The 12,116-nt window shown below is 35.3% G+C and overlaps 1 protein-coding gene across 1 annotated transcript in view; it reads right to left on the bottom strand.

The window, feature by feature from the left end:
* LOC132141218 (F-BAR domain only protein 2-like) overlaps nt 1-12,116 on the bottom strand; it is a 40,943-nt gene that overhangs the window by 25,747 nt on the left and 3,080 nt on the right. The window contains exons 2-3 of the mRNA XM_059550540.1: nt 2,896-2,987; nt 1,078-1,152 (exon numbers count right to left, since the gene is read on the bottom strand). Coding sequence (XP_059406523.1) covers nt 1,078-1,152; nt 2,896-2,987 — 167 coding nt within the window. The remainder of the gene's footprint in view (nt 1-1,077; nt 1,153-2,895; nt 2,988-12,116) is intronic.

Raw genomic sequence — 12,116 nt, 5'->3', positions numbered from 1 at the left:
AAGATTTTCCAGGCAGGTAAGTGTACAGCTGTGGGTATTAATTCTGTTTCCTAGCATGTAATGAGCTTGGGCTTTCATGGATAAAGCTTAGGAGATGTTGAAATGATGTGGGTTTTCCAGCTCATTATAAATACATTATTGAAATGAAGTTCATAATGAACCCACTGGGCTTGTGAACCCTTAGACTCACGCGTGCACATCCACACGTACATGTACACAGATGAATAAAACAAAAGTAGGTCAGTACACTTAAAACGCGATATGAACTAGGTTCTGTGAATATTTAGCTGCAAAATACTATTTAAATATGAATCCTGCATGTTCTACATGTCTCTGTGTGAATGAATGTCACAGACGCATACTAAAGCATGCGTGACGCTAGCAGTGTTTTCTGATTCCTCAATATATGAACACGTGAACACATGAATATAATCGATAGAACTGCTAATTTCATGAGCATTTTACCGTTTATTGTGAGAAAAACTATAGTTATCATATACACATAGAAACACAGAGGTCTTCACGGCAACCCGTCAAAATAAAAGTTTGGGTTTAACTTGAAGAAACTGTGACAATATATTACTATACCACTACTATTAATAAAACTATTAAAAATCGAATTATTTACCAGAATTTATTTAGAAGAAAAATGTAAATAAGAAATAATGAAAAATGATTTCATGTAATGAAATAATATACTTATATTTATTTATAAAATCAATTAATTAGAGATGCTTTTAAATAAAAAAACAATTTAATGAAACCATTAAAATGGAATCCACAAAATTAATGGAAAACACAGAATTGTGTTTTCCATTAATTTAGATAAATGAATTAGAGAAAGACCTTAAATAGGGCCATTTGGCCTTAAAAAAATTTTTTTTTGTTAAACTTTTAATAAATTGCTGTTAAATTGTGTATGTTTCATGATTTCAATTCATTAGACCTGTTTTTTTGAATAATACAATTGATTTTAACAGAGTACGGAAAAATTCAAATGTAAAAAAACCTAATTTGGAAAAATAATAAAACTTTACATAAAACTATAATTTCATAGGACTCCACATACAGTCTTACCCTAGCTGAGAGCAGTTGCTGGCAGTCTTGGCCAGTTTGGTCATTGATCTTGAATACGCCTCCTCTATGGTGGCTCTGTGGCAAAAGGTGAGAAAACCATACGTGAATAATAAATCAAACCCAAAAAATGTCAGGCCATCTAATGCTGATTATTATTTAGAATCGAAATTCCTTTATACAACATTTAGATTTTACTCTCACAAACATTTACACATACTTGCAAACAACAGTAACAATCATTTAAAAAAATGGGATGATTTAAAAGAAAAGTGTTGTTATTCCATGCAAGTTGACACTGATACGTCTACATACAGGCAAACAAAGAGCTTTGTTTGAAATTAGTTTAGTAATTGTGCCTTCACATGAATTTCACAAAACTAAAAAGGTTTTTAAATGTTTACAACAAGCAGAAACAAAAGCAGTGCGAGCTCAGCAAACATGTGAACCCATTTAGAACCATTTAAAAAGCCTGAGTAAGTCTGAGTTAAAAGTTTGAGATATCTGAGAGAAGCCTGTAGGTTTTTGGTCACTATGTAATCCCCAAATTGTCACTTGTGTCATTTCATAGTTCGGTTAATTTAATTATTATTCTAAAATGTGAAAAGCGAGTAAAAACGGTGTCCAAAATTTGATCTGCAGTGTATCCCTACAGTCACTTGCCCAGAGTCATTTGTCTTTTTTTTCTGTCAAAAGAGAAAGATCTATAATAGCAAATTAGCCTGAGCACAGTTTCACTGTGATAGAGACAATGTCACACGTGTCCAGAAGAGGGAGACAGACACGCTTCATTTGTGGCCAAACCACTCATCATCCTCTGAAAAAAAAAAAACTCACAATACAATTGCCAAAACGACATAAATCAAGACTAAGAACTTGACACAAATATGACACAAATAGCATTTCCAATGGCTTGGTATTATGAATCTGCAAAATTCCTCTGTCAGTCACAGGTCATGAGGTGGTTTAAAACCTCTGCACATTTTAAATCTTTCAGAGTGTGAATTCTTTCCATTCGTTTAACACAGCACCGACCGTTAAAGCAGGTGAAATGTGTGATGGATGGTGAGGCTTATGGAGGAACTGCAACATTCCTGCAAACATTTGGAAGGTTTTAAGAGAGAAGTTTTAAAATAGTTTCCTCTGGAATAGCTGTACTCCCTTGACAGACGTCTTGCTTGTGTGAGACCAGCAAGATTTCTAGCAGAGCTTCAACGCTTGCACAAGTGAATGATCTGATAGAACCGTGCATGTTTTACATCTCCGTACAAAAACATCTCAAAAACTGTTTCCGACATTTTGCAGGGGATGAGATTAGATCAGGTTTGATGTGGTTTCTGCTGTTAAATCTACAAAAAGATTTTTTTGTAAAGATTCTAGTGATCAACAGATTTCATAATACTTCACTTATATACAGTTTTATTTTATTAACACTAACACATTTTAAGGTTTTTTTAATGTATTAATTTCGCAAGTTTTTTTTTTTTTATAATTTTTTAAAACTCCTTTATTTTTAGGTCAGTTTTGGTTTTAACAAGGTTTAGTTAGTACTTCAGCTTAGACTTATTTTATTACGGTTAGCCAAACTAATTGTTTTAAAGCTTAAAGTTTTCCAAGTAATATTTTTATTTTATCTATAGCTTTATTTCAATAAATACTAATGATTTAAGTTTCAGTTAACACAAATAACACTGCTAACACAATTTTTAGGAAGCGTGACTGTCTGCGTTATTACAGGCTGTCATGAATAGACTCTGAACGAACTCCTGTCATCTCCTTAAAAACAGCAAGAACAACAACTGAACACACCAACAGTTTTACCTTTCTCTGATGAAGTCTGATAGCTCTTTGCTGGAGATCTGGCCATGTTTCATGTTGTGGTAGAGTACATCAAATCCATTGTTTTTATCGCCCTGCCAAGGAAAGCATACAAATGAATTAAAAACTACATCACTACATTTTTCCCCTTCAAAAAGGGAAACAACAAGAATCAACATTAAGAAGTCCAAGTCAAGAACTGCACGTCATCACTGGTGCAGACATTTGTTTACCACTTTTGGTTTCTCAACAATCATTGCTGTCATGGTCTGAATGGCATCTAGCTGACTCCTTAAAGCAGACTGGTCTACCATGTTCATCCGCGACATACTTGTGTATCTTTGCCTGTAAGTCAGTGCTGTAAGCTTGATCTGAATTGTGTAAAGGGTTTCATAGTAACCAACGCTACAAGTGTCTGATATCAGCGTTTAAAAAATGCAAGCGCTAAACTAATGCATAATTCAGATCTGAAAAGAAGCCTGACACCTCCTGTAATTTTAGAATGACAGAAACACATATTTTAATGCCAGCAGGCATACATAGAGACATCTGCTTTATGTACATGCATTAAAAGAGAGAGTACTTATAAATGCAATACAAACACACACATGGTGTGATAAGGGTGTTTCTCTTCTTCTTCCAAAGGTTTTTTTTAATAGTCATCAAATTATGGCTGATGACTAATGGATACAAATAGTTTTAAATATGTACAAATGCTCGGTCCTTCTGTGTCATTTATTGGGTGGCAAAACGTGATTGGAATTTAAAGTGCATGTCGGTCATTTCATATTAATTTTAATAATAATAAGGCTGTGTTTGCTCAGCACATCTGTTCTGACTGACTATAAATCCAGCTGTCATCCATGCCAGCATGGTACAACAGATATAATCAATCATATGCTCTCCAAGACTTTTTACCCAAGCAAATCATTTACAGTCAATACATCAGATTAATGAACCAAACCAAAACAAGCTAAATTGTAAGCTATTTCATTAGCATTTCTCAAAAGCCAACTGTGAAAATACAGAAATCTGGCACATGACAAGAGTTCAACCACTGATTCAAAGAGATGGACACGAAAAAAAATTATAATAATTCTATCCATAAGGCCATCCTTAAAAATATTCTTGTTTGCCGTAACCCGACCGACCCTGTCAATTTAGCACCGACTCAATTTTTTATTTTTTTTGCTTTTAGTCCGACCGACTTGCCGATTGTAAATTTGCGTTAAGACCGACCAATTATTTTTTTACTCTTCAAACAACTAATACAAACGCAATAAAATACTATTAATTATATTTAAGTAAGTATTGTAAATATATAAATTGCCTTGGCCTACATACAAATGAAGGATATCTTCTTTAATTAAAAAAAAAACCCTTGACGTCATCTGTGTTTACACGGATGTCACACTGTGGCCAGTGCGTTCGCTTCGTCTCCTCTCATTCACTGTCAGAGTCAACGGTTCGCGCTTGGTAATGATGGCTGCGGCTGCAGTAAACTAAATGTTCGCGGTCACTGTTCAAAGTCATACGGGTTCGGGCACCATAATACATCTAAAAAAATTCATTAAAACAGCTCGACACCGCTTTAACTTGGCACAAAGTTCTGGAAAAACTGTGCCCAGATCTTTTCCCATCCCTTCTCCTCTCTAGTCTAAAACCGTGACCGTGTCGACTGTCACTTTATGTTCGAAAATCTATTGCACGAATCAAGCACGAATCAACCAACACAAGTTTCGAAAACGAAAATAAGAAAATGATTTTAACGACCTTTTCTCGGAGCACGTCCAGGTTTTCTTTTCTTTTTTTTTTTTTTTGAACAGGCGTCACACAGCAACTGCAGCTTCGGACAAACACGCATAACAGCAAATAATACTTCTGCACAATGTTTCTCTTTTTACAACAGAAATGTGAATTCAGCCGGTATTCAGTCTCATATAGTTTCGGGCTTGAATCGCCTAGGGCTGTCAAAATAGCTGGAAAAACTAAATTCGAATTTTTTACTTAATTATGATCAAAATTTGAATTGTATTCGAATTTTAAATGCATAATTTCAGTTAGGGTGCAGAAAAGCTTTTTGCTTCTCTTCTGAGGCTCAAGATAGCGCATCGAGCAAAATATTACTGCATGTTTATTCAAAGCATTAGAATACATGACTGTGAAAAAACATAATATTTAAAATAATGTTTATGAACCAATTATTATTAATTAAGTAAAAATTTTAAAAGCTTAAAGAACTATAAACAAAACAGCATCATGTATGCATGCATTGTTAAATAAGTAAAAAGGGCGGAAAACCAGTCACACAGGATACATTTTTTCATTTAAAAATATGAGATGCGCGAAATATGCGTTCTGTGTGAACGGCTTGGTTTCAGTTTTGATGTAAACAAGATCTTCTCCACATTGATTTTTAATTTTTTTTTAAGTGGCTTCAACTGGATAGGCTAACATTACCTTATAATGCAATGACACATATATTGTCATCGCATCTCGTGCGCGTACACGAGGTGAAAGATGAGAAAGCAGATACTGCGTGTCGAGCTCGTCCGCCTTTGAAAGTTGTGTAGACACAGCTGTGCGCGCGGCGAGATGGAACTGAACACGTACCGGGGCTCATAAGGCAGCTTCCTTAATGCACACCTAAAATTCATATGCGCATTCGAATGTGGATTTTTATTTTAAATTCGACGAATATTCGAAAAAAAATATTTTTTGATAGCCTAAGAAAATCGCCTATGCGATTTTTTTGTTGTTGTTGAAATTTAATCTTAAACACAGCCACGTTGAAGCCTGCAGTAAATGTTTTGCATTATGGCAGTCCACTCTGCTTATTGTTTTTCGAAAATGTTGCACTCCTGTTTGTCATTTTGCGCGTAACTTCACGCCAATAAATCATCAGAAATATTGGTCTTTACCAATATATTGAATCTTTACATTCCTCCTGCCTTTTGTCCGTGGATTTACCTATATTTGGTGTTATTTGCCGTATAAAACTTTAGACATGCATAATCGATTTTACAATTGATTCAATGAACACTCGTCACTAAAATCAAACAGGATTTTTTTCACAAAAGTGACAACCCAAGAAAGCAAAGTTAAACGTTCTCTCATTTGTAGGTTGCATTGATACGTAGCTGTGAATGCAAGTAAAACAGTACCTCATTTTTTTTCTCACCTGAAATTCATGCAATAAACATGTTTTTGACAAAGATTTAAATGTGTTTGTGGTCTATATAGCCTGCATCAAAATGAGGTTTGCAATGATGCGCCCGAAGGCACGGGTTGAAGACCCAGTCAGTGACGTCACGATATGCTAATTTGTTTAAATTCATACCGACGTCATCACCATCACAAAAAATTACTTTTTTTTTACATTGAAACTTGAAAAAAAAATATAGACCGACCTACCGAACCTTTTTTTTTTAAAAAAAAATCCTGTTACTGCAAACCAAAATATTTTTAAGGATGGCCTAATCATTGTAGTCATGCACTAGCATTCAAAAGTGTGAGATTAAAAAAAAAATGTTTTCGAAAGAAATCTCTTACACTCACTAAAACTGCATTTATGTGTTTAAAAAGACAGTAAACAGTAAACAAATTTATTTATTCCTGTGACATTGAATCTGAATCTTTCAGCATCATTATTCCAGTCTTACATGCCACATGATCCTTCAGAAATCACTCTAATTGTGGAATTATTTGCTGATATTTATTATTATCATCAATGCTGAAAATGGTGGTGCTACTTAATAATATGATGAAACTGAAATACATGTTCTTTTCAGGGTTCTTTGATTAAAGTTCAAAAGAATAGCATCTATTTGAAACAGAAATTGAGTGTACCATTAGAAATGTCTTTACAATTTAATGTATACTTGCTGAACCAAAATATTAGAATTTTACTCAATCGTTACTTTTAACAGGTAGCGTACATCAAAGGAAACTATTCATGTCAGCTTTTTAATGCCAGTTTTTCTTTTATTATTAGGGGAAATTGGGGTATTTCAGAGAAAAGCATGTTAAACTGATATGATCACTACCTACGCAAAAATACATGAACATAAGGAAGGATGAAGTTCTGCTCTCGTGTTTATACTGTGTAATTTCCACATCAGCTTAGTCACACTTGTAATGTGTAATGTAAACAGTGTAAAAAAACAATGACATGCCAGGATGCTACAGATAGACAACCAATCATAAACTGCTTCAAAGTCACAAAACAAAAGTCATATTTTAGAACAAACAATTATCACATTCACTCTCTGAAAAACAACCCATAATGACATCGCCAAAACTATGTCAAATATCTGTGACCTGTTATTAATCCATGACGTGAGCAAAAGAGAAGTTTAGAGAAGTACGATAAACCAGACAAACAGCAGTTGAGGAACAAACATGCAGTTTGAAGTTGCTAATTTAAGCGTAGGGTAGGAAAATGTCCACTGACTCTGATGTTGTGTGTTATGCCTCCCTGTATGTTTGTGTTTCTACGCGGGGGTTTAAACCACAATTTGGCTCGGGTCAAACTAAACCGAATTCATATTTAAAGCCAAAACACACAAGATAAGACATGAAGGTACACATGTGTGTGTTTGAGTTGAATGTGCTTGTTCGTGCAGCTCACAAACTAGGTGAGGTTCCCAATACAGAGACATATGGAAATATGCAAAGACCCTGAATGCAAACCCACACACACACACACACACACACACACAGTTTACTTAGCTATCGAAATGAGGACATTCCATTGACTTCTGTTTTTATATACAGCTAGTTATGAATACGAAAACATGACCCACACACCCTAAACCAAATACCTATGGTAACCCTAATAGAAAACATTCTGCATTTTCAGAATTAAAAAAAAAAGTTTAATTTCTTTTCTTCTCTTAAACACAATATTTACAAATGAGGATGCCCCCAAAAGAGGTTTTGTCAGATTTAGCTCACTTCTGGGTACAAACTTGACCCAAAAAAAAACATTGTAAAGTAGGTACCCGTACACACACACACTCTCCTTTCCTGGAAGCTCATATCAAGAATGCCTACTTGGAAATGTTGTTACATTTTTTAAATATTCCACCTTCATAAATCTACTCTCTCATGGTCTTCTGCATATGCCTTTACTTCAGTCTACAGCACATTCAAATCTGCTGTCTGGGACCCTATTTTTGTATCTCCATATACTGTAAATCCATCATGCCAACCAAAATATGCCTTTGGAAGTGGTCCCATCAGGGCACTGCATGACTTATATTTATTTCTTGTTCATGGCGTGATTAAGGATTTTTTATTCTTGCTTATGCATTATATTAGTGTTCTCTGATATTACACATTGTATGGGGTTTTAAATAATGTTTTGCATCTCTTTCAATATTCCATGGCCTTTATTATATATTTTTTTTCTTTTTTGTTTATTAGAAATACAGTGGTACTTGAATAATGCATATGCAAATGTAAAAAGAAACAATCAAACCAAAAACACGTAATTCTTTATATCATTTGCACAAATTTAGGCACCATCTCAAAGTTCTGCAATTTATCGTGTTTTACCATTACAATACACTCTGTCCCCTAAATAATTGCTTTAAAATAACTTTAAATCTATTCGCTTTTGCAAATGTGTCCTTGTCAGTGATATGACAACACACAGTCTGGGAAAGTTAACTGCCTGCCCTGGTTTAAGGCATGGTTTAGTCCACAGCCATCTGCTGAACCTAACACATGAAGGTTTCATAAACATTACAAAGCATGCTAAATTTGGCATAGCTGACACAGTCTGGCTTCTCATTTGAATCAGTTCAACAGAGCACAGAGATCTGAATTGTGATTACATTAGTATGCATTACATGCATCTTGAGTGACGAAGACTAGGAAATAAAACAACTTCACTCACAGTGCCAAATAAAATGATCTTCCTAACAGAAATACAGTTTCTTTAAAGGTTCAAATAATTCATTATTATTATTATTTAAGTATTTAATATTATAATAGATTATATAATACATGACTTTTATCTTATTTTAAAAATGATCATATCTAACATTATCGAACATAATAAAAATCTTTGGTGCAAAGTAACAATATAAGAATTATCAGTCTCAGATAAGAAATATCAGATAAAATGCAATTTTGCAAAGCATAAATCCAATGCACAGTTGCACGTGTTAAAAATAACCTTGTACATGGACGACTCAGATAATCAAATCAGTAAATAGCTGTTTGTAACCTAAATGCAGAGCAAACATAACCTCAGTGAATTCATTTAAGATTTACAGTACCTCGGTTACTAAAAAACACTGCTAGTCTGAGAGAAAACATATGAATGTTAAATCAACAATGAGCAGAGCAAAACATCTAGACATCAACAGTGTCAAAGTTCAGCTAAATCCCTTTCACCCCAGCTCTGAGTCCCTCACATGACCTTCGGAACTCCCCCTGTTTAAGCAGGGCGATCTGCCTCCGTGCTCGGGACATCTGTCCTACAGACACACAGCATTGTGGGTCAATAGAAATGCACTGAAAGACAAAGATTTCTAGTGACACAATATTTGTTAAAAAGGGAGTATATTAAAATGTTGTTGTTTTTTAACCACTCAGTGTCCTGTCCTGCAAGACAGAACAAATAAGATGCTTTAGCACTCTACAGTTAAATGGTTGGTTCACCCTAAAACCAGCAAACAACTACCACCGAGAAGATAGTAAGGACATCATTAAAAAAAAAAGTCTTTGTGACATCAGTGATTCAAGCTTAATTTTATGAAGCTACAAGAATACTTTTTGAGTGCAAAGAAAACAAAAATAAGGACTTCAATCAACGATTTCTTTTCTTTCATGTGAGTCTTCACAAGCAGAGAAATGCACACGCATGTATGGCGTTATTTTTGTGCCTCAATCCTGAGTGAGTAATTGTATGTTTTGAGCACAGAGAACTATATTTTGCAAGCACATTACATTATATTTTGAACAGAAATTAACAAATCACAAAAAAAATAAAAAAATTCGCTTGAGCAAAGAAAAAACGATTCCGTGCTCAAATGTATTTGCTTGTTTGCTATTATCCATAGTAACGTGTAGTAATAACTCCTCTCACGCAGTTTACTCAGGTGCTCTCTCACAAAGGGTGCTTTCACATCTCTAATTCGATTAATTTGGTCCGAACCAAGGGCAAAAAATTATACATTGTAGCATTTTTCAGCTTTTTTGGTTCCTTTTTTGGCCATGATGTATTTCCTAAACTGCTTTTCGATTGGTCAGAATTTATGTGCGGGAAAATTTCTTTTACTGTCTATGGAAAATTCCAACATAAGAGGAAAAGCCAGCAAACAACACGGAGACAACACGACTGCGCGGGTTGGTTTTGTCCCTGGCCATAATCTATTACATTGTTTGTATACACCACAATATGCAAAAAAATACATTTCTATAATGAAGCGCGGATGCGGCTTGAAAACAACATTCTAATGCACTGCAAACGGCGAGCGGGAATCGCTCGTAAATTCAAGCGGAGGCGTGCATTAATTCTTCTTAACTCTGACATGCTCATAGTCATCTGACCAAATTTCTATGAGGCTCCGCACCTCCGCACCTCCTCACTACTCCAAGTTTGTCCACGAGCTGCCATACTAAAGTTCAAACTGTCAACAAACACTTCCTCATCCCATAATGCACAACGCAGCTGACTACGGCAGCTGGTTTAGTCCAAAAATGATCAGTACTTTTTGCAGTTGGGTCTGTTCGAGGTCGGATCACGTTCTCACCACAAACGAACCGCTCCAGAGTTCGTTTGAAAGCGTACCGAGACCACCTCTTCAAGCAGGTCTCAGTACGCTTGTTTGGTCCGCTATTGGTGCGCACCCGAGTGCGATTGCTGCTTTCACACCTGTCCAAACGAACCGCACCAAAGGGGGAAACGAACTCTGATACGATTCAACCGAACTAAATGAGGCAGGTGTGAAATCACCCAAACTTATTCTCTGCGCTCCTGTCACGTCCCTCTCTCTCTCTCTCAACCTCTTAATTCTGTGCGCGCTCAACTTACAACAGCGTTACAAGTGTGCCACAAAATCAACCAACCGGAAAATTAAAGGTCATTTGTGATTGGCTGTTGGTCTCCAATCAAATCGCTAATGGAACCAAAGCCCATAATTGGGAAGTTTTAAGTAGTTGTACAGCTGTGAAGTTTAATCTTGTACACAGATATGGCATATTAATGGCAGTACAGATGAAATTCATGTATATATTTGTCACTTAAACTATTGTAAACAGAAATCCTGTCGCCGCCCTCTAGTGGACATTAAGTGTTACGGCCTTCATTGCTCAGATAACAAAAGTCAATAGGATTTTTTGGTAAGTTAAGTCTGACCAGTTATACAGCAACGCGAGTCAGACGAGTCTGAAGATCTGAGCTGAATTTGGTGAAACATTAAAGTTCTAGTCGGTGTCAATTACTCATAATAAATAATAATGTTTAAATATATGTTGACTTTCTCAAGCCCAACAAAGAATACTAAGAAGAGAAACATCATTCAATTTAGTATGTAATAAAACTAATATTACTAATTTATTTGATAAATTTAACTATATCAATTTTCACAATTAATTATTAATGTCACACACACATACCTAGTGCCTTAAGACTTAAAAGACGAAAGTAATAAATGTTACAGATTATTATGGAACTGTTCAGTCTATTAATGATTTTGATTTCCACTTCACTTTTATCCAAGGAGACAGAACTATTTGCACTGTATTTACAGTGGGACAATATTCATACAATACTATAACCTAGATATAATTTAAAGGGGTCACTTGCAAGTCACAGCAGCATGAATTATGTACCCAGCCACATCTGTTTCAAATATTATTCTAATTAACAGTGAGTGGTGGTTTCAGACATTAAAGTGCCGCACTCGTACTGACTCTTATTCTGCCCTGCCGAAAGAATGAAAAGACGTGCTGAAGGCAGAGCGATTCGACCAATCAGATGAAAGCAGCGTTTCAGCGCCGCCCACAAGTGCGCATGAAATATTGAAGCCATAAACCGATTTGTAAACCCCAAAAGACAAAGTGAGATATAGAGCCAAAAACAAATTTTCCGTTTGTTAAACTAAACGGAAAAACGAATAAACGAGCCATTTTTCCATTTATCATTATTGAATTCTTAATAGGAAATGATGGGCTTTGGTTCTACTAGCGATTTGATTGGAGACCAACAG

Source organism: Carassius carassius, chromosome 5, assembly GCF_963082965.1.
Source record: "Carassius carassius chromosome 5, fCarCar2.1, whole genome shotgun sequence".
Lineage (NCBI taxonomy): Eukaryota > Metazoa > Chordata > Actinopteri > Cypriniformes > Cyprinidae > Carassius > Carassius carassius.
The sequence above is the reverse complement of the archived record's forward strand: the minus strand, read 5'-3'. Positions and strand labels throughout refer to the sequence as shown.